Here is a 26,531-nt window from a genome sequence, read left to right on the forward strand (position 1 = left end):
TGCTAAGTCGGGTGAATACGGTGGATGACGAAGAGTTTCCAATTCCAACTCCTGTAGCTTGGCCAAGGTGACTTGTGCGGTGTTGTCGTGCAACAATAGCGGTGCGCTTCGATTGACTAATCTTGACTGCTTAACCGTCAGTTGCCTCATCATTTCGGTCAGTTGTCGGCAGTAGACATCAGCCGTAATCGATTCACCAGGTTTCATGAAGCTGTGATGAATGACACCTGCGTTGGACCACCAAACGGACACCATAAGCTTCTTTTGATGAAGATTTTTTTTCGCACAATGTTTTGGTGGTTCATCTTGATCCAACCACTGCGATGAACGTCTGGTATTGTCATATAGGATCCATTTCTCATCACAAGTAACAATCCGATTCAAAAATGGATCGTTATTATACCGGCACAACAAAGAACAAGCTTCGAGACGTCGTTCTTTCTGTATGTCGCTCAACTCATGCGGTACCCACTTGTCCAGCTTTTTCACCTTACCAATTTCAGCCAAATGAGTCAATATTGTTTTTTTGGTTACACTGAATATTAACGATAATTCGCTTGCACTTTGACGTGGATTCGCTTCCACCACGGCTTTCAGATAAACGTTATCCACTTGAGTTTCAGGTCGTCCACGTGGTTCATTTGTTAGGTCAAAATTGCCAGAACGAAATTTCATGAACCAACGAGATACTGTTTGCTGTGAAGTGACTTCAGTACCAAACACATCATTAATATTGCGAGCCGTCTGAGGTGTTGTGGTTCCACGGTGGAACTCATATTTCATTAACACGCGAATTTCGCTATTTTGCATGGCTGCACAAAAATGTTTATAAAAATAAAAGTTTTCAATAATTTTTAACACTTTAAACTCTGATCGAAAGAGGAAGAATGTGCCTTTTCCACATAAAAAAGTCAAGTCCAAATATAGATGTAGAGTGAAGTTATTCGCAGTTGAATGTGGCATTTCGAGAATCTACTCATTTCATACTACACGACCTAATAAAAAAAAGAAAAACTATCAATATGAGAAGAGACTTGACAATGAAGTTTTGAACAATATGAATCATTGTTGGTGAACGAACACCATCACAATTATTTTCTTTATTTTTTTATGAAGAACTAATAGGTACTTTGACTGAAGAAGCTATCAGGTATGCTTCCGAAAGGAATCGAAAAGGAAGAGCGGATTCAAACGACATGAAATGTTTTATAGGCGTTTTATAGACTTGATCATTGGATAATTCCTCAAGACAAACAGAGAAGGTGCGCATCATGTCATCAGAAAAGAATACGGTGTAAAAAATGCGACATAAGCTTCCACGTTAAGTGTTTTAAAGCATATCACACAAAATGAAATGGTTTTTTAAATATTAAATATCTTATGTGATGTAGCAAAGTATTTGCCCAATGTCTTATATGTAGTACGGCTTCAAAAATACATATTTTAAAAAATACATTTTTTATTAAAATTTGAGTTCCTAAAATTCAAATACTTATGTTTTGCCATTTTAGTCTTAACACCCTTAAAAATATATTATTATCCCTTAAATTTGGTCCTTGGGCATATCTGGGTTAAAGTTTTATCTATTTTTTTTGTATTAATAAGAAAATATTTACGTATTTTTGCATTTTTGTTAGTAATAAACGACCACAAAATCACATCGAAAAGCAAAACGAACACCCTTTAATTTTTTGTTAGTCATAAGCAAATACTGTTCAAAAGCATAGGTGTCTGAGTATTTTTCCGATCCACTGTATGGGTGCATATGAAGAGAACGATGACAGCAAGAGGACAGAACCCAATATACACCTAAATCAAACAGTAGTTGCCAGGAGAACCAGTTGCATTCGGACTATTTCACACGAGGACCTCTATCACTGAAAATGCACAGGGATTTCGGCGGTTTACCAACCGTCTCACACGCCTAATTTTCAACTGACCTAAGCATTAACAGCTCATAAAATTTTACTAACATCACACAAATTATTCGCCTTCTGCTGTCATAATAAACCCAGTGAATGACAATGGAAATAATTGCCTGAAAATTTACTGTGAGATTTAGGTCGACAAAGACAGTACGGATATTAAAGGCATTACCTACTTATAAAGCGAAACTCTATCTCTGGCAGTAAACTATATTGTCTATTTACCATAAACCGTTTTATCCATCTAGTTAATAGAAAAAATCGAGTATCCCTTGGTAAAATTCGTTATATGCCATAAAATCGTTTATGTGACGTTGCTTTGAATAAAGTAAGGACATAAATCACTGTTGTATTTATTTTTACTAGCCGAATTTTACTATCCCGAAGGGCTCTTGGGGTAGCAAGTCATGACTATCAATATTCACACGCTTATGTCAAAATCCCGTAGCTCTTAAAAGATCTCATCTACTTTTTTAAACGGCAATTTTATCGCTTTTCAGATTTTATAGATATTTTAAGGTTTATTGCTGTGCGCCAAATTGCCGAAGCTTTTTGTTAGTCCCATTTCCATAGATAAAGAATGCACCCCAACATACGTAGATAAAAAGCACTGATATCGATTACATTTGTAGGTATATGCTAAAGCTTGGGTATACCAGGTGTCCGTTTCTGGAACTCACCTTCTCGGCAACAATGAAGGATACGAGGTCGACTAAATTCGGGCAAATTTTTGGGGTAAAGTCGTTACTGGCCTCGTGAGGGGGGGGGGGGGGGGGTTGTTTGGCGATGGTCCAAAGCGACAGAAAAGGAGGGCGACGGACTTTCCTGTTCGGCGGTTTTTCTTCGAGATAGGAGGGCGGTGATGAAAACTTCATCCAGGGCGCACACTTGCTAAGGCCGGCCATGGCGCTGCTCAAAGATTGAAAAGTGGCAAAAGATGGGTACCACCCCTTTTTAATATTTTTCGAAAAAATGTCGAAATTTTCTATGTGCTGTTTATCGGTCCAATGGACTCATGGGCCCTATATTGACCGTTGATACCTGAGTTGGGGTTGCGGAGCGTCGAAAAGGCATTTTTTTCGAACTTTCATTTTTGGCACCAAAAAATCGCAAAAATTGAAGACCTAAATGATGCTGCATCCAGGAAACTTTAAAAGACATACACACGGTTTACGGCATCTTATAGAACTCGCCGAGATGATTAATTTGAGCTCCTTTTTTAGGCAATTGCCTCAAGTTGATCCCGATCTTATGAGGGAGTGACGTTGGACGGCTGACCAGGAAAGACGCAATTTTCTGGTCGACTATTTTTGTTGGAGGTAAGCGGGAGATGATTGGAGATTTCTTCCAGGGCGCCAGAAGACTTGCTGAGGCCGACCCTGGGCAAAGATATCGTCTTTAAAACTTGACTTATAGATTTTCGGCAATTATGATCGGCTTTGTTTTACTAAAAAGTGATCTAATAGGCCCAAGATCTGGTGAGCATGCCGGCCAACGTATTAGAAATCAGAAAATACACTAAAATCGTGAGATTTTTTGAGCAATTGTTTATTGTCCACTCCATGGAACCTTTCCCTTCTGAATATTTAAGATAGCAGAAATTCTCTCTAACTTATCGTCAGGTAGAGCGATTTAAAGTCCGTATCATCCAAGTAGCGGATTACACATGATTTTTCCTCCCCCTGTATTCATTGCAATAAAGCGTTTAACGCAGTCCATTGAAACATCCAGTTACTGCTGCCCAACTTCTCAAACACACAAGATCCGCTAGTGCATGTGCCTCTACAAGTCACCCGATGCATAGACCCATTTCGCACTCCTGCAGATAGTTCTAAATAATAGCGTGTAGCAATGTCACCCTAATAGGGTTGCAATGTTTTACCTAATTACTGGAATTAATTGGCATTAATTATTGGACACTGCTCCACATGCCGATGACTAATTAATAAGACCCGTGCCCTGCTGAAACCATACCGAACATCTATCCCTGCTTTATATAAAACTATAAATTAATTGGAGCAACATATGGCTCCTGAATGTGGATTACTGCCCACTAAGGCTTTACCTTAATCGCCCCGCTTGTCCGCTGATACTGTAACTCACGCAATGCTGTCGGAAAGTTTGGGACTAATTATATATGCTTTTCTTTTAGTGGTTAATTTACCTTGATTGTTAATTGTAACGAGTCTTCTGGAGAACAGAATGTTCAATTAAGGTGATGCCCCTTGATGCAGTTGAGTGCGTGAGTAAAGTAAGTAAAGATGTGCAGCAATAAAGTGTGAAAGACAAAGGGTCCATGCATTCAAGATCCATTGGAGGACAATAAATAATTTGTACTATAATGCTTGATATCGCCAAGGGTCAATCGTAGCAAACATGGATGCATTATGCTCGTAAATGCTGGGACCAAACAAAGGAGAAAGCGAAAAATGAATAAAGATCAGGCCATAATCGCCGTTAGAAAATAAATCCGTAACGCATTTATTCTGGACCAAAGCTAATACAAGCAATCAAGAAAAACGATTATTCTTGGAACGACTAGTTGGAAGGACTTCCGGCTTCCTGTAGTTTTCACTTCCAGTTTCCGGAGAACGCAGGTTTGTCTCTATTCGAGGATAATAAATCTCGTCATCGTCTTATATACAAGGAGATTGAGCTCATATTTTCTTCGTTAACGTTTATTGCTTCTGCAATTCACTGTTCCGACCAATAAATTTGCTCATTGTTTTCATGACGAATCAGTATTATCCGGTTAGTTCGCCCATTGAACCGAATTCAAGAAATTTGTCGCTCTTCCGGTAAAAGTCAAGTGAAATACATTTTAATGTTTCATAAAGAGATGCTATTACGCCATACTTTTCTTTTTTATCGATCCTTAACATCGATATTGGGGGTCCAGCGTCAACTAAGCAACCCGTACCGGCTTCATGTGGGGGGGTTGATAAAAAATTTCGCTCAGTGTGCCGGACTTGCTAAGGCCAGCCCTGTAAGCAACGTTTGGAACTTTGCGGGCGAGGTTTGATGTCACATTTAGAGCTAGATTTTTCTAAAACTTTGCACCTACGTTACTTAGTGCCTCAGTGCCTAGTTCCCCCAGTATCTAATACTTAGTCTCAACCAAAAATGTGTTCTTCCTGATTCGGGATTGAAATGCCTGCCGACTTAAACCATAATTCGTGGAACCGAACGACTTTTTTGTCCAAATGCACCCTGGACTAAACAACGTTTCATTTAAATCAAATTGTCCTTTGATCCCAGATGTTTTTGTCCAATACGTCAAATTGAACCAATAAAAGGGGCGGTTTATCTGCTGGGAGTCGTGAAGTCTTCTGGGACGAAGCAGTAAAATTTATAGCGCGTTTCATCTAAAATTTGTCATCCCTTTCAGCTTACAGGGTGTCCCAGAAAAAAGGGCCATTATTTAAATCAATAATAGAACTCATAAAAGGCAACATCTTTTTCAAGTACATTTTTTATGTAAAAGGTATAGTTCTTCTGCTCAATTTATTTAAAGATTTATCACAATTCCGCTACTTGCCCGTGGCACATAAAATTGTTTACCGTATTTCGGATCCTTCGTGTACCTACTTACTAAATGTTTTGCCTGGATCCTGATATGCATGTATTTTTTTCGAAAAATCAATACACACGTACAGATAAGTAGGAGGAATGTGCTGATTATTGGGGTTTTATTTATTATTAAAATAGTCTAAATTTTTTACTCCACTACGAAAAAAGCTACTTTAAGTGTCCAAAATCTCTTCAATTATTATCAAAGGATAATTACGTAGGGTGCTAAAAAAGTCTTGTCATATGACTTTATTAATTAACATTTTTCAAAATATTTTCCATCACAACTAACACCCTTCAACATACACTGAAACCACTCTGCAAATATTTGCTCCCATTTTTCTTGAATTATCTCGGAGCACATCTCATTCCAGATGTTATCGTTTCATTTGCATTTAGAAAACATCGACCTTTTAACTGTTTTTTTGCATAGGGAAAAAGTGCGAAGTCATAGATAGCAAGATCCGGGCTGTAAGGAGGATCTTCTAATAGCTGCAACCCAGAGTTTTCTAAAAATGTCGTAGTTTGTTGAGCACGGTGTACCGATACATGGTAGTGATGGAGAAGCCAGGTGTCGAGTCGTAAATTTGGTCGACAGTTTTTAAGGAACCGAATAACTTGAGGCAGGCAATGTTCGGTATACCATTTTGTAGTAACAATTTTTTGACTATCTAATACAATAGGACTAATTATTCCGTGTTTTGATACGAAAACAGCGATCATTTGTTTGCGAACAGATTTAGGTTATTTAACATTGTTGGAATTTCCTCATCTTTAAGTACCCGTACTTTTGACTGAAACTTAGTTGGAACATCAAAGTAATATAGCCACGTTTCATTACCAGTAACTATAGAATTAATACTGGGTAACTTTCTTGATTCAAATTTTTTTAGCACGTTTCTGCACCATGTTACTCGATGTTGCATTTGATCGTTGGTTAGCCGATGATGTACCCATAAGGAACAAACTTTTTTTAAATGAAGGCGGTTGTGCAAAATTGCGTGCACTGCAGGTGTATTAATCCTTAAAGTGTTCTCAATCTACCGATATGTCACATGCTTATTTTCGTCGACCAGTTTTTTTACAACAGAAATTTTTTCGTTTGAGATTTCTTCAGGTCGTTCTGAGCGAAACTCGTCATCCAAGTGAAAATCACCTCATCGAAAATTGAAATACCACCGTTCTATAGTCCTTAGGGATGATCCATCTTCACCAAAGACACCAAATAATTCATCAAAGCATTGATGAGTTGTTAAGCCCCGTTTGAAATTGTAGACGAAAATCACCCGATAATCACATTTGGACAATTCGACTATTTTACAAATTTCAATAATTCACTGTAAAATATTCAGTGAACATAAATGCTTAAGATTTGGCAAATATGCATAAAACAGTGTAAATTTAAAAACAAGATATATCTGATACGTTTTCGTTCATGTATATTATTGTACGACAACACTTTCTTAACACCCTACGTACATATGGCGTTGAAAATTTTTTTCAACCTTCAGTTCAGGTTTCCTCATAAGCTAACATCATATCACGGTACTCATTCATTGTACAACGCGACATTTTACATCACAATTTCTTAATAGTTTCAAACGCAGTCACTATAACAGAAACGACACGTATCAATTACAAACAATCCAAGCCTCGTTGTGCATCTAACTTGAATCACGGTTAGTAAAGAACCTTACGATAATAAAACATCCACAAAATAGTGTGCACTTCGACTTTTTTAATTCGCAGGCAGTTCCATAGAGTAGTTTTAATAAGTAAAAACGCCGGAAGTAAATGTTGAGTTAAAAAAAAGTTATTTTACAAAAGTTGTTACTTTATGGCTCTATAGCACTTATTTCTGGAACACCCTGTATATCTGCTCCTGGTAGTATACTCGTACATTTCGTCGCCTAGGGATTCCAGTAAATGCTCTCTTTCACGACTTTCTATCACACGAAACTTTATGACAATTGAACTGTATTTCACAGTAAAACTGCACAGTGGAATAGCGGTCGTTAGGCAGGTGCGTCCCGCTAAGGCATACGGAGTCAAAAATGTGGAATAAATCATGCTGAGACGCGACACCCTTAACCGGCCTTACCGGCAGCTAAGGAAAGAAAGTTTGACTTCAGATGTTAAAGTTAAAGGCGAGTGGACCTGTGAATCCTAAGATCAAAGAAAAGGCTTGGGATAATGAGGTTCGGGCAAATATCACATACAAATGAAACGAATCGGAAGCTATTACGTAAACAGGCATTTTTATGGTTTATAACGGACAGTAAATCACGACAAGTTAATAGAGTTGTTTGTCATAATCCATTAATACCTGATTGAGTTACTATACTTTTCCACTGCAGATATTGTTCGTGGTCCTTTAAGAAAATCTAATTATGAATCTAAATAAAATAATTCATAATTGCCAATTCCATCTCACCCTACAGTCTCCACGTTTGGTACTCATTCTGCCTACCAAACGAGATCCCTAAGGGGGGGGTTAACTTTTCGCATTACGTAATTCATATACCAACTTCACATCCCTTGAATCTTTTAAGTAAAAAAAAAACGCACAAGCTACGCTACAACTCAATCATTCAATTTTTCAAATATTTATTAATAAACGATACATACTTTAACCCATGGCAAATACAAGACGACAATAGAACTTTAATAATACACGAGAATCACATGTCGTCATACTTTAACATATATCTTCATACTTATATCAATATCGGACCGATGAATAAAACAACGCGCTTTTAGGACCAACTAATTTTGGTTGCATTACTCCGAAAATTTTACTTTCAAAGAGTTCGAGATGAAGCAAAATATGTCAGTCAGTTCATCAATCTACAAAAAGGATAATCATGTCAGTATTACTAAAACATTTACGCACAACGACTTAAGCAAATCATAATAGATAGCCAAGACAATCACACATACGGTTTAGCTTAAGAAAATCCGAAAGAAACTTACTATCTTCGTTGTTGGCTTTCCCGCTCCATGCCCAGCCTTGGTCTCTATTCTTATCAACAGTGGGTTTTTCTGCTGAGGTAGACTGCCTATTTTGTACTGCAAAGTTGCAATAAATTTCAACGAATGTAGAGGTACAACCCTGTCATCGTGATCAGCGGTTAAAAGTAGAGTGGCTGGATACTGACCACCATCTGCAAGTATATTGATAGAAATAGTACAATTGAGCCACATAAATAGCCACAAAACAAAGTAAATAATGAAAGTAATTAAACAGAAAATGAGATTTCGTTAAAAGCATAAAATTTACCTTTTGGAACGTTAATATTGTGTATTGGAGAATATTTATATAAATATCGGAATCCTTCCTCATCCTCCGAAGATCCATAATCAGATTTCCAGGCGTAACCGATTGTAAACTTGTGATACCGTAGCATATCTAACACTCCAACTTGACAAATCGCAGCTCCAAAGAGTTCCGGGGCTTGATTAATACAGGCAGCCACCAAAAGTCCTCCATTGGACCCGCCTTGAATAGTCAACTTGCTCGAACTGGTGTATTTTTCCTTAATCAAGTGCTGAGCCGCATACTGGAAGTCATGGAAGCAATTTTGTTTCTTTTCGAATCTGCCGCCGTTGTGCCAGGAGTCCCCATATTCCCTAAAATAATCCCTTAAATCAAAGAACAAGCAATATTTATTAATAAACCTACCCTCCTCCTCTAATATTTGCAAGAGCGTATATTCCATTGAAATTGTTTACAAATATTAGTCTTGATACGGCAAATGATGGAGTTAACTTTACGTTAAAACCACCATAACCATATAAAAGGCACGGACTAGAGCCATCCCTTACTGCACCTTTCTTGCTGATAATAAACATCGGCACCCTGGTGCCATCCTTACTCTCATAAAATTCTTGCTTGGTTTCATATAACGACGGATCTAAATCGCCTACTTTCGTTTCGTGATATAGCTAAAAGTGGCGGGCTGAAATTTTAGCTTTAACTGGATTTAATTCATTTCAATACCTCCTCTGTAATCTCTTCACCGAATTGAACTCTAGTGATGACGTTAGGAGTCAGAAAGGAGGACACACTATAAAACATCTCTTTGTGATATCTTTTTCCTCTTATTTCACACACAGTTCCTAAATTTATGGCAAAGTCGTAAACTTTTGTTCCAGAAAAATCAATAATATGCATTTTGTGCTATAACAATACCCAGTATAGAAAATAGAATTTTAGGTAAATTCCTAATACCTTCACATCAACCAAATAACAAACAACTAACATCGTATTGTTAATGAGGTGCACGTCATCCAGAACGGCCTGCTGCTCTGGTATAAATACTTCCCAATTACTTTCAGCTGGAGCGTTGAAATCTATTATAATCACTCTAAAGTTTAAAGCATTTTTGTTTGTTCGAAAGTAAAATCGGCTATCTACATTGGTGATATACTAGAAAATGATTAACAAAAGTAAATTTCCATGCATAATGAAACGTGAACAACCTCATAATCAGCCTCAAAATTTGTCACTACAGGAACGAGTTCTAGCTTTTCTGTAATTTTTTGGGACGGATCTACCTTCGCGAAATAAACCAGGTAGTTTTTACAGCCTTTGATTGGAGTGACTAAGAGATAAGTGCCACAATGACTAATTTCAGCACCACTAAAAATTGGAACTATAAAAGGCGCTGAATTTTGGCAGAAACTGAAGTTTACATTCTGAGCTCTTTGTCTTGAAATTCTGCAGCTACCACGTCCTGAGATTGATCAGTTCCTAATTCATGATAATAAAGTTTCTGATTTTCGCTTGAGGTAGTTTCTGAACCATCTGCTTTCCCCTCTTGATTTAAATATGCCTAAAAAAGATGTTTGTAAATACTGCTTTCGTTGCCTGGTCAATTACAAATACCCCATAGAAAAAGCCCTTATTATCATGCATCCAGGCCATGGGCGAATATTTAACTTTTTTAAGAGTTTCTGGATAATCTGCCCCTGTAAAAAAAAATAAATTAATAATACTTAAAAAATTCACCTATAGATTTTATTAGCTTATTGCTAATTTAATTTCAAAAATTATTAAAGTAATAAAAAATTGTGGTTTCTTCATTATAGGTTGTTGATAGAAATAGAGCTCTTTCCAAAAACATGTATTTTATACAGTTTCTTATATCCTAATATGGACAGGGTAAGGTTTTTCTTTGATTGATGAATGAAACAAAACCCGAAACCCCAAAAAATAATTTTGTAGATTTGTTTGCATCATGAAATTTTTTCCTCAGATTCACAAATTCCTCCCATTTAATCAAATCTTGTAACTCTGTATATTATTTTGTATCGCATATCGTCCTTTAGACCTATGGGCTGTACCTTTGCAAAAGGCAGATTGTAAAGTTTTTTGGTATGTTTCATACCAATAACATTTCTTAGATGATTCAATCAAGTAATGGAGTGTTCATTTATTTCAAAAGCTTGTGAGATATGTATGTTCCTAGTGAACCTGATAATTAATAAGTGAAAGTGGTTGCACTCAAATACTTTTTTTCTTCTTTTGTTGTGAATATGGATGTGCTTAGAGGTGCATTCCTCCCTCAAGACTAAATAGATCAAGGTCTCTATAAGTGCTCTCTCATGTTAAATCGCAGTTTCATATAGGGAAGTATGATAGGATCTAAAGACTAGGACCTTAGGGAGAGGAGACAACTCTGAGTGAAGATAGATGCCATCGGATGGTGCCACACTCAGGATGGAACAATGGGAGTAAAAGATTGTGACAAGATGGATTTGTGGTATAAATTAAAAGAGGAGGTTTTAATTGCTGTTGCATGGTTTACTAGGAATATAGTGAGCAAAAGATTTAGATTGTGATATAATGTTTACAAAGAAAAGTTTCCATAGTATCTACTTTCCACTTGTTTTTAATTAATAAATACGCCATTTTTTAAGAGCATGATTACTAATGATTTAATTAATTGAGGCAGTATTTACTAACTGTAATGGTAATATTTATCTTTGGTGTGACAAATCAGAATATACATATAGTTGAAATTAGAAACCCTCCATGTTAATTTTATTAAGAAAATAGAATAGTTTGAATGCCTCTTTGCTTACCAGTAGCAACATCTTTAAATTTTATCTCAATCCAATCTGATCCACTGCTGCTTAACCCATAAGCAAAGATATTTCCATCTTCTGAAAAAGATGTATCTGACAATGCAACGGTACCATCTTTGGACAATAAATTTGGGTCAAGAAACACCCTTCCTTCATCTTTTATACTCTCCATCACATACAAAACACTTTGATTTTGTAATCCTTAAATTGACAAAATTAAAATGTTGCCAAATTTAATAGGAAACCAAAAAAAAAATACCGGAATTTCTGTATTGAAAATATTTGTCTCCACGCCTGAAAGGTGCTGAACAACGAGGATAATTCCATAACTTTGTGACTCGACTTTTAATAAAATCTTTATGAGTGCAGCTATTGAGGTAGGGTCCAGTAATTTCATTCTGAACATCAACGAAACCCTTTGTCTCCTCAGAATCTGGATCCTCTAACCAGCGATATGGGTCCTCGACCTAATTTAAAAGACTTCAAGATCACAAAAAAATGTTGGACTTATAATAATGTAGATATAAAAGCTTAAACAAGAACTTACCACAGTGCCAAAATAGTGGTCCTTAACTGTTTCATCCCGTCTTGCTTTCGGATAGTTTGTAATGAAAGACATGTTTCTCGACAATGATACTGAACGTTGCAGCCTAACAATTGAACGCTTATTCTATCAAAGTAAAAAAAGACAAGTGAACGTATTATTTACCTAAATATAGAAATACCTTTCGAGATAAAACGCATTAAAATATAACAAATAACAAAATGATATTTTATAATCTTCCAACTCAAATGAGTAGAATGCAAAAGAGGAATAAAGGGGAAATTGAGGTTACTGCGAACCGCTGCGGCGTTCCTTTAATTTTTTTTAGGTGTTTATTCGAAAGAACTCCAGTAGCATGGAGCAACTCTTATTGAGACCCAGTGGTTCTATTGCCTTTCTTGCAGGTTTTTTTAAATTTGTGTCTTTGTGATTGTTCCTAACGCATCAAGTATCTCCTATTCACATTAAACGAAAATTAGTTTTCAAATTTCCCATTCTTGATTCTTCTCTTGAATATTTGAACATAAAGATTCTTAAATCTTTTCAGGTCTTTTCAAGTATTTTCTTCCTTCACCTTTGTGTCCAGAAAAAAAACAAGTTTTTCAAATTAATAAGTTTAATAAAAATTAGGCGTTTTTAAAATACACACTAGGAATGGCAAAATAAATCTTTTACGTAATAATAAACTATGTAAAATAAACAATTACTGACACAAAACAAAAATCACAAAAGTAACAAAACGACTAAACCTAAACTAGTAACTAAACTAAATAAAAAATAAAAACTTTGGAATTTCCAGCCTTTTTTCATCAGGTGAAGACATCATTAATATTTTGGAAGTGTCGTATTGCCAAATCCACGGGCAAGTCGAACTGGTATTTAGTTAGAACATCCAGGCTTTTTAAACTGTCTTGAAACCCTAGATTAGGTATTGTATAAATTAGATTAGTCGATTAGGTGTGAGCGGTATGTACCTGTCTTTGCAACATAACTCCACGGCAGATAGTAGTCTTTAATTAACTTATTGCACGTAAATAATAAATTCAACCATGGCACCATCTTCCCAGCACTAAAATAGTTAATAAAAAATAAAAAATGAATCACAAGATATCTATAAAAATCTCCGCAATAAACGCTCATCAAAAGAACAAAGTCGATTAATCTCATTTTCATAGATATATAATCAGCAAACAGCTTTAAGTTTCTCCCAACCTCTTTACAATACTTACTTTAAGGCCGAACATATAAAAGCTTTAAAATGTGAATCGTAACTTCTTTTATATGGTGTGTGAGTAGAGATGATTGCTCCTATAGCGCAGAGCATGTTATGTTTATTACTATTAGGAGAAGCACCTGCTATATCCAAGTTGAAACTCTGCGACAGCTTCCTTGCTGGAGTTGAATTATAGTTTTCTCCATTTTTAAGACGATAATAATCTACAATATATTTCACATAGTCACAGTGACATTTAAAGATTGTTGTGATGAATTCTTTATAGAGATTCAAAATTAAATAAAATAGTTTTAAATCCTTGTAAAAATCGCATGTCTAATTGCATCTCTAATCAGCGCACAGCACCCTAACAAAGTGGTATTAAGAATTAACATTCCACCACAAAAATATTAAATTTTGACGTCTCTTGTATAACTTTCAATCAAATCAAGTAAATCACGAACCTAAAATAAGTTCCCAAGGATGAATCATTGTGTCTGAGTATGAAGCTCTCCTTGCGAAACACCCAATAAAAGGAACTAGGCTAGTACTTTGAGATGAACAGGAACCGTGTTGTATCAAATCTCTTATGCAGGGCACTAAATATTTCCTCACGGCTGTTGTGAGATGTAAATTGTAAGGCGCAAGTGCTTGATTTTCAGTTTCACTGCTGAGACTTCGATTTGGTATCAATAACATTTGATTTTCTTTAGCATCTGCGAACTCTTTAACCCTTGCTATTGCCATTTCAAGTTTCGCACGAAGGTCACTGTGTGAAATGAAAAAATCATATACACCAATAAATTTTGTTACTTCTAAATCTTACCCCCAATGGTTAACTTTCATAGAGTTTTTTAGATCATTCTTCCTAAAATGAGATTTTGGCCCACATCCAAGCTGCATCACAGCAAACATTTGCAGTATTGTGGCTGTCTTTTGAATTAATCCTATGGTAGTCTCACTATGGAAATTTTTCTTTACAGAATGATATGCACAACCACAGCTACACTTTTTCTGTTTGCTCCCGTCATTTTGTAAATATCCTATAAACCGCTCTAAATCTGCAACTTGGGTTTTAAGTTGACTTACGAGGTGCTCCTTCACTTTTAATGGACTTATCAGTTGATCCAAAGCAAGGTTTATTTGATGTTTTACACATTCTGGTGTCATCTAAAATATGATTTGAATTATTTTTAAATATTTTCCCTTCAAATTGATGCTCACAGGTAATTTGAATTAGAAATGTAATAAGCAATAAAACCTGTAAGAACACTTACCGTCAAATAATTTTGTTCATCTAATTCAAGATGCATTTTACTCTTCAATTCATTTAAAATAATCCTTTGCCTTTCTAACAGAACATCCTGAGGAATACCTGCTTCTCCATTTTCAAAGGCATACTCCTCCAATTCTCTCAATTGACTTTTAAGTCTATCAATAAGTTCTTTTTGCTGTGAGCGCCTTAGCCTTACGGCTTCAGCCAAACTAGCTTCATCCATCTTTTCTTTCACTAAGCTTACATCTGGAATTCCTCGGAATGCAAATTCTTCAAGAGACTTGAGGAGATCTTCACGACATTCTGGAGGTGAATTGACCACCTGTCTCAAACGGAACTGGACTTGAGCAAAATGCGTTGTTAAAGCAAAGAGAGCAGAATTTAACAGTTCTTGTTCATCCTCCATTGTTTTCATTTTAGAAAGTGCATATCTAAGAAAGGGAAAAAAATCTTGAAACTGCTCTTTAATCATACCTAAGAGTTTAAATGATCATTGGGCAGTATAACACATGTAGATTATTCTCACAAACAATAACAAATCAACACAAAAACAAATCATGGAAGCATGAGCAATATTGGAGGACCTCAGAAGGAATTCTGAATGATAACCAACAAACCAGACACAAAACCTCAAATAAAGAATATGATTCAACTCAAAAACTACCTATTTCAATTATCCAAAGTGCAAAACAGGGCTTAGTGCAGGAGTTTCAGCAAAAACAAGTCTGCAACATCTAAAGACTTACGGGTCGTCGAAATAGTTTTGTTTGTCAAAATCAAAATCCTCATCATCATTTGGGGCCCCCAGAGGATCCCAACGCTCTCCTGTTGGACGCCCATCCAGAGAATTATCTGGAGATTCCATAACGCAATAAGTAATGGAATAAAATAATACCTACTGCCCACGTCTTTTTCAGGCCATATTGTTCACAGTAACTGGCGGTTTGTAAATAAACTGAAAGACGCCAGATACATACTTTTCATTACTATTTTCCTGTTTAACTTATTAAATCATTTTTCTAATCAAATCTTCCTTAAATTAAGAGCGACATTAAATATAATACAAAATTTGTATTGATGGTGTGAGGGGAGTTTACGTTTACGTATGACGTCACAAGTGCGTCACTCAGTTTTGACCTTCGATTTCATGTTAAAAGAAGATCACAAAGTGTTTCATATTGTTATCTTTTTCTATTTCGTATTAAAGAATAAAGAAACCAACATGGCCTAGGGAAATTTCGTTATCATTAGATTTCATTAATTTTATGTCATACTTGATAGGGAGTTTCGCTAACTTAGAACAGTTCTGAATACACTCAAAACGATAGAAATTGCCATTAAAATCCCAAAATAACTGGATTTCAATTTAGAGCTTCAATCAATTATCATGAACTTTGTTTTTTTTTCTTATAGGCGTTATCTTGAATTTTGATATTTTTGTATTCAACTTTTTTCTGATTACTATGATGGACCATGTCTTAAGGTTCAGCTTAACAATTTGGTGAAAATATCAATGATTCTGTTTCTGCCAGTCAAGTATTTTATTGAAGGTATAATAGTAAAACCACATATGATCTCATGGTGCTCAAATATGATGCCTTATCAACACTACTATCCAATGCGTAATATGGCATCCCCTGAATGCCCTGCACTGCAAAGCAAAAAGAATTTAAAACAAAACGAAAAAATAAATTAATAAATTTTTCCACAAAAATAAATTTTACTTTATGAATCTTAAATTGAGCTAACACGGAATTGTTTTCTTTATTTGACCCTTCTCTGAAGATACAACAAAAAAAAGATGGTACTGGACAAACACTGAGAAAATAGTTCAAATAATTGTACTATATTAGTACTATGGGAGAAGATATGCGGCGCTAGGCTAGCAAGCCATTAGCGCAAGCGCATTAGCGTGTAACGTACCTCTCACTCTCTCACGAACAGGAAAACGAATCAAATGGACTATTCTAAACAAAAAGTAGTCAGGTTTTGCTCATGTTCACAGTGATACGAAAAATTGGTTCGGTGTTTGCGATTATTATGTTGTTTTTCACGGGGCATCGTGTTTAATTTCTTTCTAAATGTAAGAAAGAAGTTGTTTATGTGAGGTATTTAAGTTATTTCACACGCAATCTTCCCATCAGATTGGTCAATATTTACAATTTACCTATTCTTCACATAACTAGTGAAAATATGTGCTTTTAACTGGATAAATTTACCGCTGCTTCGGTTACCTGACAGGTTTGTATAGTTATTCTTTTCTCACTATTTCTTGTAATATAAAATACGTTTGGTTATGGGTTGTTGTGCTTCAGATTGCTAGATATGGGCTATATATTGTAGTATTGTAATTTTACCATCCGCACACATTCCTTACATTCTTCAGAAAGGAATTCTTCAGTGTGTAGGTATAGGTACAGTATTACCTTCATTCATGTAAGTTGTTGTCCTCAGTTGTCCTATATCCCTGCAGAAAAGTATCAAATGAATTTTATTGGTCATTAATATGTAATAAAATAACCCATTATGGATATATTTAAAAATTTCTATAATGACTTGGAGCAAGTTGCTATTTCAAGGAGGATTTTTACCTGGAGTATTTGTTAATTAACATATAGGTACAACATTACAGATTGTAAACCCAGTTAGCCATAGGACCTTCATTTTTTATGAATTTCCCCTTTGCACATGTGCAGAACATACTCTTGAAGATATGTCAAAAAATTGCAACTGTCATGTAATGTTTTGTTCCCCTTTGCTTGACACTTTCATAAGCAATTAAAATTGAAACAGAACATAAGAGAATATTTACCTCTTATAGGTAATAATCTGTGTAGTAATAACTTGGGGGTAATGAGGAAGTATCTACCTCCTTAATTTATGTTGGTTATTTTAACCCTAACCTAACCTAAAAACTATTAAAGCCAAGTAAGTAGAAGGCTATAAGTCTCATTATTCAAAGTCAACATATAACCTACATCAGAATTTTTTTAGTATCTATTTAGAAGAATACCTGATGGGCCAGAGAATATGTAATTTTAGTTTTTCTCTATCTGACTCCCCTTTACACATATCCAGGATATACACAGAAACAATTCAAACTAAAATTTTCATGTTCCACTGGGGCCTACTGATTTGAAAATGATAAAAAAGTGCTTAATACTTTATATCTCTTTTTGTAAAATAATAGGGCACGTTCCAAAATTCATGGTTGTCAAGTGCCAATGGCACTGGGAACTACCATTACCTGGAAATGTTTCATACTCAGTTTTGTTAGTGCAATTTCACAAATTGTCAATCCTGAACCCTGGTACTGAAATTAGCCTGAAAAGGCCTTTTCCATATGTATTACACTTTTTAACAGCGAATAAAAGTGTTTTCTTCAAGGTTCCATTAAGAAAAGACTAATTTCTGCAACAATTTCGAATTTTTCTTCATTTTTTTCCTAATTGGGACTGTTTTTTTTTCAAATTGCAGCGTTTTCAAACAATTACTTTTATTGAACTGAGAACTTATCTTTCCAAGCATGATTGGTCATATTTGTCAATACATCACATTTAAATTTCGTATAGAACTTTGAAACCAAACCATTAACAGTAATGAGTTTTAGGATCGCATTCTTAAGAGAGCGAAGGGAATAGAGTAGGTGCTTGAAATCACTTCAGCGTAAACTGCATTAAACACTCAGATATTCCGTTAAGTTGAAAAAGTTGTTTTAAATCTGTCATAAATAAATCTGAGAAAGCCTAAACCTCCGTAATATTTCCAAGATGGTACCTGGTGAACCTTAAATCCCATGTTTAACCTCTCGCAGTGTTTAAACCATTGATTTATTACCGGTTCCTTAAATTTTCTATTAAATCTGATTTACTCAGATATTAAATATTTTAAGTGAGAATTTTAATAAATGACTGTGTGAACCTTCAAATATTATAAGTTACGCCTGTTTACGAGTGTTTAAAATATTACAAGATTCCTTAAAATACGAGTCGTGTTTAGAAGTTTCATATTTTCTCATATTCGTATCGTAAATCCGGGGAAAATCCCATCAAATAGTTCTAAACTCGTACCGAAGCTCATACAAAGTATGCATATTATAGGTACGCATGTGGATACCCATTGGTACGTACATATTTTAAAGGTAAACATTATTTAACATATATGTGTATGTCCTATCTCCATATAAACAATACACTTAAATATGCGAAAAATATGCTTGAAACAATATTGATAGCTATTTAATAATACCTCAATGTGCTCTTTGAAATGGCTAATTCAGTAATAATTAATTATATTTGTACAAATATGGTAAAAATAATATTGGTCATCTACTTTTTGAAATTAGCAGGACCGAATCATTTTTTTCATTTAAATTATGTTCTCATCAGGACTGACACTAATAAAACAGAGCAGAAAACTTGATTCATTTAATTTAATTACCCATTTATTTATTTATGTTATTTATATTCAGCAAACGAGTAGGTATTTTTGTCCATTATTTTTCTGCAACCACTCACATGTGATATCTCAGACCATATTAACTCATTCCCGAGATCATCTTGTCACCGCATCATCTTTGCAGAAGTGTGACGAAAAATTGCATTTAATGTCCTAGGGCTATGGCATGTAATATGTAAACATCCTGCATTATGCATGGATAACACCGACACGTAATTTGAGCCGAAATAAGCGTAGTATGTAGGCGCGGATTTTGCTCATTCTACCTTATTCAGCCTTATCCTTAAATAGAAAAAAAAAACAAGGGAAAACAGTATTAGATTACAAGCCTGCCAGTATACCATCGGATAAGTTATACATATAGGAAAGAACGAAAGTTCAAATTACACCACAAATCCTGTTTTAAAGTATGGCACTGAACTGCTAATTTATTTCCTGATGTAATTGAGAGCAAAAACCCGAAACCAAGTGTATTAATTTTGTTTCATGTTTATTGAGTAACACAGTGAATTTTTGTATTCTACGAAAATGTTCATAGTCCCGCTCCTGTATCGTACGGTAGGTACGTTTAAAAGTAAATTTCACTAAAACATCTTTACGATTAAACAACATTTAGTGAATTAATGAAATCACCAATAAAGGACAATTACTCGTAGGACGCTATTCAGTGCACTATTTATATTCTCCTCCAAGACAATAAGAATGTAATACGTGTTATATATGGAATTTTAAGTGTTAAAATGGTAGCACGTTATTAAGCATCAATGCTATAATTAGGTTTTATACACATATTTTGGCTTAGGGGCCAGAACTTTCTATTTCCCAACAAAAGTGAAATTCTTTACATGCACATTTATAATTTGCATCGTCGCCGAGAAACGAGGTGAATACTGTAAATGTTTTAGTATTGTAAAACCAGTATTTCACAATAGGAAATCGTTTGATAGACTCATTTCAACAGGGAATTTTTTCCATGTTAAAAATTTGAACTTTCAACTCCTGGACATGTAGGTTTTTTAGGATTCCAGAATACCAATTAGTTGGTTAACTTTTATTTTTATTCTCCCAAATTTGCACAAGTTGATTCGCCTGTAAAAATGCGTAAAATGAACTTTTGAAGTTAATTGCTGACTTAAATATAATATAAAGCGTACTTAAATAAGATTTTTCTTAACTGTTGACTTTGCCGTGGGAATAAGACAAAATGGCCTCCTAGATCGCTAGATTTTACCTCTCTTGACTTGATTGAAATGGGTTAGAAAATATGATTTTCTTTAATAATAAAATGTTTGCTGATGCATAATAAAAACTGCTAGTTTCTGAGATATTTCTAAATATCATGGAATGGTAGAACTAGAAAAATCCTTCAATTTTCTGTCACCAGTTCCAGTAGGCTCGAGATCGACCATAAAAATACAGTATTAACTAAAACACACTAGTATTTGATTAGGTACTAGTCACCATCAAATTGTCTAAAATATTTATTTATTTTGTTGCAGCTTGGCTGAAGCAAAGGATACCTACTTTGCACTTATTTCAAGTAAGTTAAATTGCTGGTTCAATCAAACAGTATATCGCAGCCTAAAGTATTAACCGTTAACGTGCTAATTGGAAGACCATTTTAACCTCGATTTTAACTGATTTCGCAGGAGGGGTATACACCGATTTTCAGAATTTATTATTAATAAATATTCTACCCTACTTTCAGTTATACTAAAAAGTAATTTGTCACGAAAAATCGGCTTAGCATGTTAACGCTTTAGATCGACGAAAGAGGGCAAATAAACACTTGAAAATACACTTCGATGATTAGCGTGTGAAAAGTGTACTGTGCACATTCTGGAATACGTGTTATACAAGGACCGTTTGATAAGTCAGTGACTTTTCGAATGAAAGATATTTTTTTCGGCTAAAAAACGTTTTATTTCTCAACATAGTCTCTTTTTAGCTCGATACGTTTAGGCCAGCGCCTTTCTAATGTTTTAACCCTTCCAAATAATAGGTTTTATCAAGATCCTCAAAATAGGCATTTGTTTCAGTAATAACCTCTTCGTTCGATTTAAATCTCTTACTATCCAGCCGTTTCTTTAGGTTTGGAAACAGGAAATAGTCACAAGAGGCTAAATATGGAGAATATGCTGGGTGGGGTAGCAGTTCGTAGCCTAATTTATGGATTTTTGCCATGGTAACTATACACGTGTGCACCCGTGCATTGTCTTGATGGAAGCACTTTTTTCGCCAAATGCGGTCGTTTTTACTTCAATTCAATATCGAATCTATCCAAAAGCTCTGAATAATATTCACCATTAATCGTTTTACCCTTTTCAAGGTAATCGATGTGAGTGAGACACCGCGTGCATCCCAAAAAACTGTGGCTATCACCTTGTTGGCCGACAGACCCATCTTGGCTTTCTTTGGTGCATGTTCACCTGGAGAAACCCACTGTTTCAAATGTTCCTTGGTCTCTGGTGTGTTGCGATGGATCCACGTTTCGTCAACGATTACGAAACGGCGCAAAAGCTCGTTCAAATTGCGGCTGAACATCGCTAAACACTCTTTTGAAATGGTTACACGGGAGCGCTTATGGTCGAGTGTGAGCAATCGCGGCACCCATCGCGCGGATAGCTTTTTCATATTCAAATATTCATGTAAAATGTGATGTACCCGCTCAGTTGAGATGACTTTCATTTTCCGATCATCCAATATCGTTCCATGGATTTTATCGACAATTTCTGGCATGAGGACCTCTTTTGGACGACCCGAATGTTTTGCGTCCCTTGTGCTGGTACGGCCACAACGAAACTCAGTAAGCCACTTCTTAATTATTGAAATTGATGGTGCAGAGTCCCCGTAGTATTTATCAAACCTTTCCTTGGTTTCAGTGATGGTTTTTTTACATAAAAAATAATGTTTAATCAGCACACGAAATTCACTTTTTTCCATTTTCGTCGAAATTCATGAGGTCGTCTGCTGTCAATGACTGTTAAACGCAAATTAAATGACGTAGCTTGCTCAAAATTTGACAGTAGTCTACTAACAGATGACATTTGACGGGAGCAGTGTTGCATTTAAAGTTATTACGCGGGAAATTCAAAAAGTCACTGACTTATCGAACGGCCCTCGTATATTAATTTCATTCTTATGTGCGATTCATTCGAATGCGATTCTCAATCCCTTTGTGACATCGCTTAACGATGTTCGTATCAGCAGGTAAGTTGTTGAGTAGTGAACATTTGATCATGACCTGGAGCTGGATGCTTTTTTTTCAATTTGATTGGATATTCGTTGTTCACCAAATATCAAGTCATGAATGCCAGATAGACGCATCGCATTGAGAGATTAATTAGATACCCACTTGGATGTTGGTTTTAGATCTAAAAGCCAGATTTTGAATATCCGCAATGTAATTATCATTTTGCCGACAAAAGGAATAGTGTGGACTGGTTTGGTTGCGAGTTACGATGATCGATTAACCTTTGTTTCTGTCAGTCCACTATGATAATTGTATAGGGGCATCATATCAAATATTCAAAAGCAAATGGTAGTGGTGCTATGTATGGAGATTTAAGTCTATACGTACTAAGAATGCAGTTTTCGATGTGGTATATCATCGTTCAGCACAGGTTTTCTTGAACAGGTTTTTCCCTTTAAAAAACTTTAGCAAGCACGCGAACAGGAATCTCTATTTTGTTTATTATTCGAGATATTATTATTTATACGGGGCGTTGGGCAATTATCAGTCCACGCTGGCTTCGTATTTTAGAGAAAGTAAAAATAGCTGTAGGTTTACATTATTTATTCATTTTTTTCGTCTATTAACCACCGGTATTAGATACGGAAAGCCGTAATTATGGTAAAGTCGGACCGAAATCACTAATTATTTAATAAGTCGTTTAGAACAGTCCGATTGCGCATAACGACATAACCATTTATTAAGTTTTTTTACTTAACACGCAAATTCCGGCACCTGTTTGCTGGCTACTGGGCACAATTACCAAATTGCTCATATTTTATTAGTCACCAACCTTCGCAAATTCATAGTCGTTAAAATTAATCTATTATGTCGAAAATTACATTGCAAGACACCTTTGGTTTCCCCGTGTCTTTATCAAGGCATTTGCAGCAAAGATTGATAAAAAAATACCAGTTTACCTTAGCCGCCTTAGTGGACACATGTGTGTAAGGCGACAATTTTTTCAAATATTTCTCAGTTCTATATCGATGATTAATCGATATTGCTTTAATTTTCCTCACATGCATTTAACCGGAACATGCGATTGATTTTATTAAACTCAAGAAAAGCATTTTATGCAAATCTGAGGTATGACAATATGATCCTGAAGAATGCTATGCATCACTTTTTCTCTAGCAAGTTGTAGAATATACATTCATACATGCTGAAATTGCCTTAATTTCCCACATTTTCTCTTTTAAATTTACAGTTTTACTATCGTTTTGTGGGAAATTCATTGCCTCCTCTATGGAATATTAACATTTGCCTAATGTATATACCTCACGAAGAGTGCTCAAAATGGAAACTTATTAAGCTTATATACCCATTATCATTTCAGCTTATCATTAAAGTAAATCGTGACATGTCATAAAGTAATAACATCCATGCATGCAAGGTTTATTGGTGGGTGAATCGTAGATTTGCAATTTTTCGAAATTTCATTCTCTGACAAACTTCGCCTCTGAGCAGCGATGCATTGTCAGTTGAATTTTCCCGATGTTAACGTTTCTTAAGTGCAATACAACGAAAGGTTGAACTCTTTAAAGCGTGTATGCCATAAGGCTTCATAAATATGAGGTCAATGTTCTTGGTGTATGTAAGTGTAAATCCCAGATTGTCAATATAAATTGTTTTAATTCAGATTCATAAATGCATGCAAATAATTGCTGCAACCTTAAATTTAAATTTTTATCTACCATAAAAATGTATTGTGGCCGCGCAACTCTTAAATTAAGCTTATTATGTTGCTTTGTGTTCTTCTTACAGTTTCTTAACTCCGTGTACACTGCACTTATTCACTTACATGTAATAAAAATTATCAGGTTGTGTACAATATCATTATCAGTCTCCTTTATACTAAATCACGAAGCATTTCGGATATGTGATTTATGAGTTAACAAGCGCAATGCAACATATCTGGTGTTCTGAAGGTAATTACCCTTTCAAAAAATATTTACTTAAGCTTTGCCACCTACTTTATGAACACTTCTTAGGGTCTTTGACATTTCCAACGTTTGTATTTACCTATCCGGGACACTTTGTCTTCCACTTTCTGACATTATTCTGCATTTAGTTACTCCGTACTAAAGGTATACTTAGACGTAACTGCTTCAGCAAGATACAGGTGTCGGAAAGGTTTTGTTTATATTAGAAGAAGGAGCACAGTTAGTTAAAGTTACGTTTTAACAAAGGTCTCTCTAATCTACCGGAACTATAAGGATTTCACCTAAAAGTGCTCTGTGTTCGATTCGCTGAAATGCACGTACTTCTCGGCTCACGTGAGTTCAAGCTCAGGACAAAAGCGCTTTAGAGCTTTTTCCTAATTATGGCTGGTAGTTGCCTAAATGGCGATCCAAATGCAAGGGAACGGGAGGTAATAAAGGGGAAATTTTTTAAAGGAATTTCCGGAGAAAGTAGGAAATTATCCATTACACTTGAGGTGTTTTTCGATTGAAACGAACACCCGTGAAAGACCGAATTCGTGTGATTAAGCAATTGAAGACGGCGATCGAATTCGTTCAAGTTTGTTAGGTATTAAGTAAAAGTGTTCTTCGTTTCTGTAAACTTCCTGTCGAATTATGTGTGCTCCAAATTCTTTTTAAAAATGATTTGTGATATTGCGCAAGGTACCCTGATTACAACCTGATCCGGGTAATTTCAAAATTATAGCAAATTCTTGATGGAGCGGCTTTCTGCTGGCAATTTAAGTAAGCATTTTTTCGACCGATTCTTTCATTGATCGAAAATTTCATAGATAACGACTTCAGCCAAGACAATTCGTTTTGCATCTCCGATCTATGCCTGTGAACGATGTGATTTTGTTTCAAAGCTTCACTCATTCATTTGAATTTACATGCATCACTAGGGGAATGAATTCTTTAATTTATGGTACCATACTATCCAATTAAACCGCACCTCCTGATAGAACCACATCAGACAATGTCGCTTTTTTTAATAGTTTTATTCTGACGTAACCCAAATAAAGCCGCCACCAAAAGGCGACTTTTACGGTTTTAGATCAACCTTCTTATTTTAGTAAAAGCCACTATTTCTAAGCGTTAGGAAGTGGAAGTAGGTAACAGGTTTGCCTTTTTACGGCCAATGAAACTGCTCCGAAAATGCTGACTTACCGTACGTTCCATCCGACTTCATATTTTAATTAGATGAATAGATTTAATGAAAAAGATAGCTTGGTCTAACCAGCATCGATAAATAATATGAAGCCGATTAATATGTCAAGGCTGTTCAAGCGATAAACATAGAACAATCTGGATTATTATTGTTACCGAATAGCTGCTATGGTGGATTAAAACCTTATAAGAACGGATTTTAGTTGCGATATGTGAAGCACACGTAATTCATCCGAAGGCAATTGAGATGAATTGCGCCACATTTAAATAAGGAGAAATTAAAAAATACATCATTACCGGCCATCCATCAAGGGCATACGCTGTTTTGCAGGTAAACCACAATTGATTACTTTTAAAAAGATTTAATTAAAGCTTCAGCAAAAACTTGGTACTTAGCCTCACTTGAAGACTGAAATCCGTTAGCAAGTACAAAAGTAAACATTTATTATTTTTAAGTCCTTAAACTAGGCATTTGGGAGCCCCTTAGGGTCGGGAGCTGAAAAGATCATCGCAGCTGAGATTATGCTATCACATGAAAGTGATTAATCCCATAATTAGACGTGTTGATCGTAATACATTATTATGGCTAGAACTTACAATCTAACTCAGATTTATCCACTAATTAGGGCGGCCTGTCGTTTATAACAGATTGAAGTAGTTTTATGGTTTAATTTTTTAATGTAAATATAGGTTAATAAGTCTAAATGGCTAGACTCGAGAGTTATATTGTGGATGTCGCCATTGGAGAAATAATTCAACAGATTAGACGATTTGCATTTAACGGATAGTTGATAACTGGCAAAATTTTAGGCTCATAAATAGATGCCGTTGACAAGATATTCCTAAAGCAAATTCTAGAGATATCGCTATCTAATGGTTGTTTTAATTTAACAACCAATGTAACAGTTCTATTCAGTCGTGCTAATTATAGGAAGAATTTTGCTATTTCCATTTGTAGGTCTGAGCACAGGTCGCTTAAGTTATGTTGTGCTTTCGCTTATTCCACTGCAGAATCGAAGGAACACCTCCAAAGGCTGCGTTTTTCGAATTTGTAATATTGTAATGAGTGAGGACGTAACATTGCACAATTCA

At 35.4% G+C, this 26,531-nt stretch overlaps 3 protein-coding genes across 5 annotated transcripts in view; 1 reads left to right on the forward strand and 2 right to left on the reverse strand.

Moving 5' to 3' along the window:
- Positions 1 to 8,085: 8,085 nt before the first annotated feature.
- LOC136410575 (prolyl endopeptidase) lies at positions 8,086 to 12,427 on the reverse strand. Its single transcript, XM_066392778.1, has 13 exons — positions 12,295 to 12,427; positions 12,133 to 12,235; positions 11,845 to 12,052; positions 11,583 to 11,786; positions 10,384 to 10,466; positions 10,191 to 10,330; positions 9,978 to 10,137; positions 9,727 to 9,924; positions 9,496 to 9,675; positions 9,178 to 9,440; positions 8,776 to 9,125; positions 8,469 to 8,659; positions 8,086 to 8,342 (listed from the first exon to the last, which is right to left on the reverse strand). Exons 1-13 carry the CDS (start codon positions 12,327 to 12,329, stop codon positions 8,277 to 8,279), a joined length of 2,181 nt encoding a protein of 726 aa, XP_066248875.1. The 5' UTR covers positions 12,330 to 12,427; the 3' UTR covers positions 8,086 to 8,276.
- A 440-nt stretch (positions 12,428 to 12,867) lies between these two features.
- LOC136410410 (RUN domain-containing protein 1) lies at positions 12,868 to 15,745 on the reverse strand. Of its 2 annotated transcripts, none has more exons than XM_066392555.1 (7): positions 15,365 to 15,745; positions 14,620 to 15,049; positions 14,169 to 14,512; positions 13,807 to 14,111; positions 13,359 to 13,566; positions 13,104 to 13,198; positions 12,868 to 13,048 (listed from the first exon to the last, which is right to left on the reverse strand). In XM_066392555.1, exons 1-7 carry the CDS (start codon positions 15,481 to 15,483, stop codon positions 12,939 to 12,941), a joined length of 1,611 nt encoding a protein of 536 aa, XP_066248652.1. In that variant the 5' UTR covers positions 15,484 to 15,745; the 3' UTR covers positions 12,868 to 12,938. The 2 variants fall into 2 exon arrangements, with proteins under 2 accessions (XP_066248652.1, XP_066248653.1); XM_066392556.1 differs by having other exon boundaries at positions 12,869 to 13,048; positions 15,283 to 15,424.
- An 830-nt stretch (positions 15,746 to 16,575) lies between these two features.
- smash (smallish) overlaps positions 16,576 to 26,531 on the forward strand; it is a 28,817-nt gene continuing 18,861 nt past the window's right edge. The window contains exons 1-2 of one of the 2 annotated variants that reach the window (XM_066392770.1): positions 16,576 to 16,859; positions 20,576 to 20,616. The gene's annotated coding sequence lies outside the window, so the exon portion shown is untranslated. The remainder of the gene's footprint in view (positions 16,860 to 20,575; positions 20,617 to 26,531) is intronic. The other variant, XM_066392771.1, reaches the window with a different exon arrangement.

This window comes from Euwallacea similis, chromosome 8, assembly GCF_039881205.1.
Source record: "Euwallacea similis isolate ESF13 chromosome 8, ESF131.1, whole genome shotgun sequence".
NCBI classification, from domain to species: domain Eukaryota; kingdom Metazoa; phylum Arthropoda; class Insecta; order Coleoptera; family Curculionidae; genus Euwallacea; species Euwallacea similis.

Excerpts from the sequence above, each read along its gene's own strand:
- LOC136410575 (XM_066392778.1), bottom strand. The coding sequence starts at position 12,329 with ATGCGTTTTATCTCGAAAGGTATTTCTATATTTAG. Across the intron at positions 10,467-11,582 it reads ATTTAAAGATGTTGCTACTG|GGGCAGATTATCCAGAAACT; the intron begins GTAAGCAAAGAG and ends TTTTTTTTACAG. Across the intron at positions 9,676-9,726 it reads GTTATTTGGTTGATGTGAAG|CACAAAATGCATATTATTGA; the intron begins GTATTAGGAATT and ends GTATTGTTATAG.
- LOC136410410 (XM_066392555.1), bottom strand. The coding sequence starts at position 15,483 with ATGGAATCTCCAGATAATTCTCTGGATGGGCGTCCAACAGGAGAGCGT. Across the intron at positions 15,050-15,364 it reads CAAAACTATTTCGACGACCC|ATATGCACTTTCTAAAATGA; the intron begins GTAAGTCTTTAG and ends TCCCTTTCTTAG. Across the intron at positions 13,049-13,103 it reads GAGTTATGTTGCAAAGACAG|GGTTTCAAGACAGTTTAAAA; the intron begins GTACATACCGCT and ends TACCTAATCTAG.